At 45.9% G+C, this 3,267-nt stretch overlaps 2 protein-coding genes across 2 annotated transcripts in view; one reads left to right on the top strand and one right to left on the bottom strand.

Moving 5' to 3' along the window:
• nkx1.2lb (NK1 transcription factor related 2-like,b) overlaps positions 1-3,009 on the bottom strand; it is a 7,002-nt gene extending 3,993 nt beyond the window's left edge. The window contains exons 1-2 of the mRNA XM_032528337.1: positions 2,358-3,009; positions 340-565 (exon numbers count right to left, since the gene is read on the bottom strand). Of these exons, the coding sequence (XP_032384228.1) occupies positions 340-565; positions 2,358-2,672 (541 nt within the window). The 5' untranslated portion in view covers positions 2,673-3,009. The remainder of the gene's footprint in view (positions 1-339; positions 566-2,357) is intronic.
• uvssa (UV-stimulated scaffold protein A) overlaps positions 1-3,267 on the top strand; it is a 51,715-nt gene that overhangs the window by 40,364 nt on the left and 8,084 nt on the right. The gene's annotated exons all lie outside the window — the stretch shown is intronic.

Below are 3,267 nucleotides of genomic sequence, written 5' to 3'. Positions count from 1 at the left end.
CACACACACACACACACACACACACACACACACACACACACACTACAAGGAAGTTGCCAAACGGATTATTCCTAGAACTAGGATTCGCGCGGAAAATATTAATATAGACTGAAAAAAATAGTTTAGCAAAAGTGATCACACCTAAGTGACACACACGCAAACACAATACAATAAAAATAAATCTTAATTCACAGGAGGTTGAACACGGACTCAAAATGATCAGAAACACTCCCAAACACAGATTCAAACGGAAAGAATTGAAGAAGCTGAAGCCAGTGAGTCGTTGTGTGTTCAGGCTGAGCCATGTGGACGGAGCACCGGCCATCAGACGGGACTTACTGCTCGGGTACTCCTCCGGAGCGTAGCAGCCTTTGGCGGGCTCCAGGCCGGGCTCCAGGCCGGCCTCCCCCGCGCCTCCTCTCCGGTTCTCCGCTCCGAACGCGCCCAGCTCGCGCTCCGCCCGCTGGCCCGCGTGCTGCTGCGGGAGGCGGCGGCTGCTCGTGAACTTGTTAGGGTCCAGGATGTCCAGAACGGAGAACGAGGTGGTCCGGTGCCCGGTCGGGCCCTGCAGAGAATCATGGGAATTATTTGACATGTTGGCTTTTTTTTCCATTTGGTTTCAATCGTTCGTTTATAAACCTTTATTCTTACTCATGCATTACACTCACCACAATTATTTCACTGTTATAATAATAATAATCATAATAATAGCCTAATAATAATAATATAATTTGTAATAAATACACATTTCACAGTGATGTTAGTGTGTGTTCACAAAGGAGAGAGCACAACACTGGCGCAGATATCTATATTTAATATGCAGCGGCACTTTGATCTGGAGGAAAACAAAAAGGAAGCCAACTTGGATTATTCCCGGATTGAATTAATTTAAATCTAATTTAAACTATTTATTTATTTATTTGTTTTATTTTTTATTTTTTTAGCGTTGAATGAAAACATGAATTCAAGTAACAGTTCTCCCTATCAGTTTGATCATCTATGTGTGTGTGTGTGTGTGTGTTTATGATATAGATATGTTCTGGATTTATATCCGGAAGATTTATGTCCAGCCGGAAGCTGAGCAGTGAGGGAGCAGATAAGAGAGAGAGCTCGGCTCAGTTCGGGTCAGGAGCATCATGTCTTAATGAGGCCAGCATGTCGACATGAATAATCCGCATTAATATTAGAAATAATCGGAGGCCTATTAACATCTGATGATAAAACGAATCTTCACACAGACGGGAGTATAATCCTTTATTCACAACACGGAAGAGTTCCCGATAAACCTCATCTATGGAATTTAATCCAAAGGTATAAACGTATGATTGAGAAGTGATGGGCCTATTTCATAAATAATACTAATACCTCATTGAATCATACAGGTTTAAAAAAAAAAATATCCTTATACTCAATACTTTATTGACTTTTAGTTTAAGAATTTAATTTATACACAAAAAAAGGAACCAAAAAGCAAGGCAGGCTCTCACCTTCTGACATTTCTTTTTTGACAATTATGTAGAAACGAGTGTAGGATTTATTCGGTTATTGATATGTAACGTTCCCCGGAGAGAAGGGCACTTTGTGAATTATTCCATTTAAGGAAAAACAAAGACTGTATTATTTACAATGTGCAATTTAGATCAAATGACATCATTTTGAAATAGTTGAACATGTTTTCAGTCTCTTATTTGATCCCGTAGTTTTCCCTGTGAGCTTTATGGAAACTATATAATTATATATATTTTATTCGTATGTTTCCCGTCACATTACAGCTAAATCTTAATGAAGGCCTCAGCTTGAGTCCGACAACACGAGCACACAGGCCCACGAGACAGGAAGATCCAGAACACACACACACACACACACACAAACACATATCCCAGGGTTTCCCTGTCATTATTATATTATAATTAATATTTATTATTATCATTATAAGGCGTAGACGCAGCACCACCTAAGTGGGATGAATGTCAGATCAATGTGAGCATCCAAACTAACTGACGTGACTTCCTCAGGTCTGATGATGCTGGTTGGTCCCTGTGGACTTCTTTAATAAGTTTTTCAGTGACTCTATGTTTTCCACCGTTTCAGACACAGATATGCTAATAATAACGGTCCAAAATCGTGTCAAATTGTATGTTTTTTTAATTTAAAAACGCAACATTTTTTTAACGGAGGACTCCAATTTCATTTGGTATTTTCCCTCATGCACTGTGTTTTTTCAAGATCTGCTTCTTTTCATTTTCCTGCAATTCTTCGGTCTTTACTGGCTCATGATCTGTTTATAGTCCAGCTGTGGACCCCCCCCCCACACACACACACAAACACACACACACACTCCCGGGCACCTGGCCTACCTGCTGTGGCGGGGCTAACACCGGGTTGGTCGGCGGGGGTTCCGAGTGGTTCTCCCCGGCCTGAGCGTCTCTGCCTCCCGGTACCGCGCTGGAGAAGAGCCGCTTGTTCCCGGCAGCCCCTCCGTCCAGCAGGTCTCCGCTGTCCGGGCCGACCACAGTCTGGACCCCGTCCCCTCCAGGGGCCGGTACCGCTCTATCCCGACTCATCACGGTCTGGACCGCCTCCGCCACGGGCCCTGCCGCGGCTCTGTCCCGGCTTATCCCAGTCTGGACCCCGTCCGCACCGGGCCCCGGTCCCGCTCTGTCCCGGTTCATCACGTCACTCTCCCTGTCCCATAAATGAAGATTCCGGATCAGAATGCAGAGCGGCTCACAGTGAACACGGCTGACAGGGACTACACGGTGTTCACACCCCGGGCCGGGGAAGGACTTCCATAACCAACTGTCCCATACACAGAGAGAGAGAGAGAGAGAGGGATTTAAACTTCTCCTCCCGTCATCCTCCGCTTCAGCGCGTCAGCCCCGGCTCCAGTGATCTAAAGTCTGTCTCTGTGTGTGTTATCCCGTGCAGAAACAGCCTCGGCGTCCCGACCTCCAGCCTCGCGCGCTATGTCTGCTCACCGGTGGGTGCGCGCTGCAGCCTGACAGGAGTTGAAGGCGGGACGCACGCTCATCTATCTCTAATAGTTCTATACACACACACACACACACACACACACTCCTTTCTCTCTCTCTCTCTTTCTCTCTTTCTCTCTCTCTCCCTCTCTCTCTCTCCATTAGTCAAGCGAAGCCCCCCATCTCTTCTTCAGCTCGTGCAGCTCTAACGCCTTTTTTGGCTTTAAGCTGGCCCCTCGTGGACCCACTATACACACACACGTGCGTGTGTGTGTGTGTGTGTGTGTGTGTGCGT

Source organism: Etheostoma spectabile, chromosome 10, assembly GCF_008692095.1.
Source record: "Etheostoma spectabile isolate EspeVRDwgs_2016 chromosome 10, UIUC_Espe_1.0, whole genome shotgun sequence".
NCBI classification, from domain to species: Eukaryota; Metazoa; Chordata; class Actinopteri; order Perciformes; family Percidae; genus Etheostoma; species Etheostoma spectabile.
Note: the sequence above shows the minus strand (reverse complement) of the source record. Positions and strands in the feature narration are given on the sequence as shown.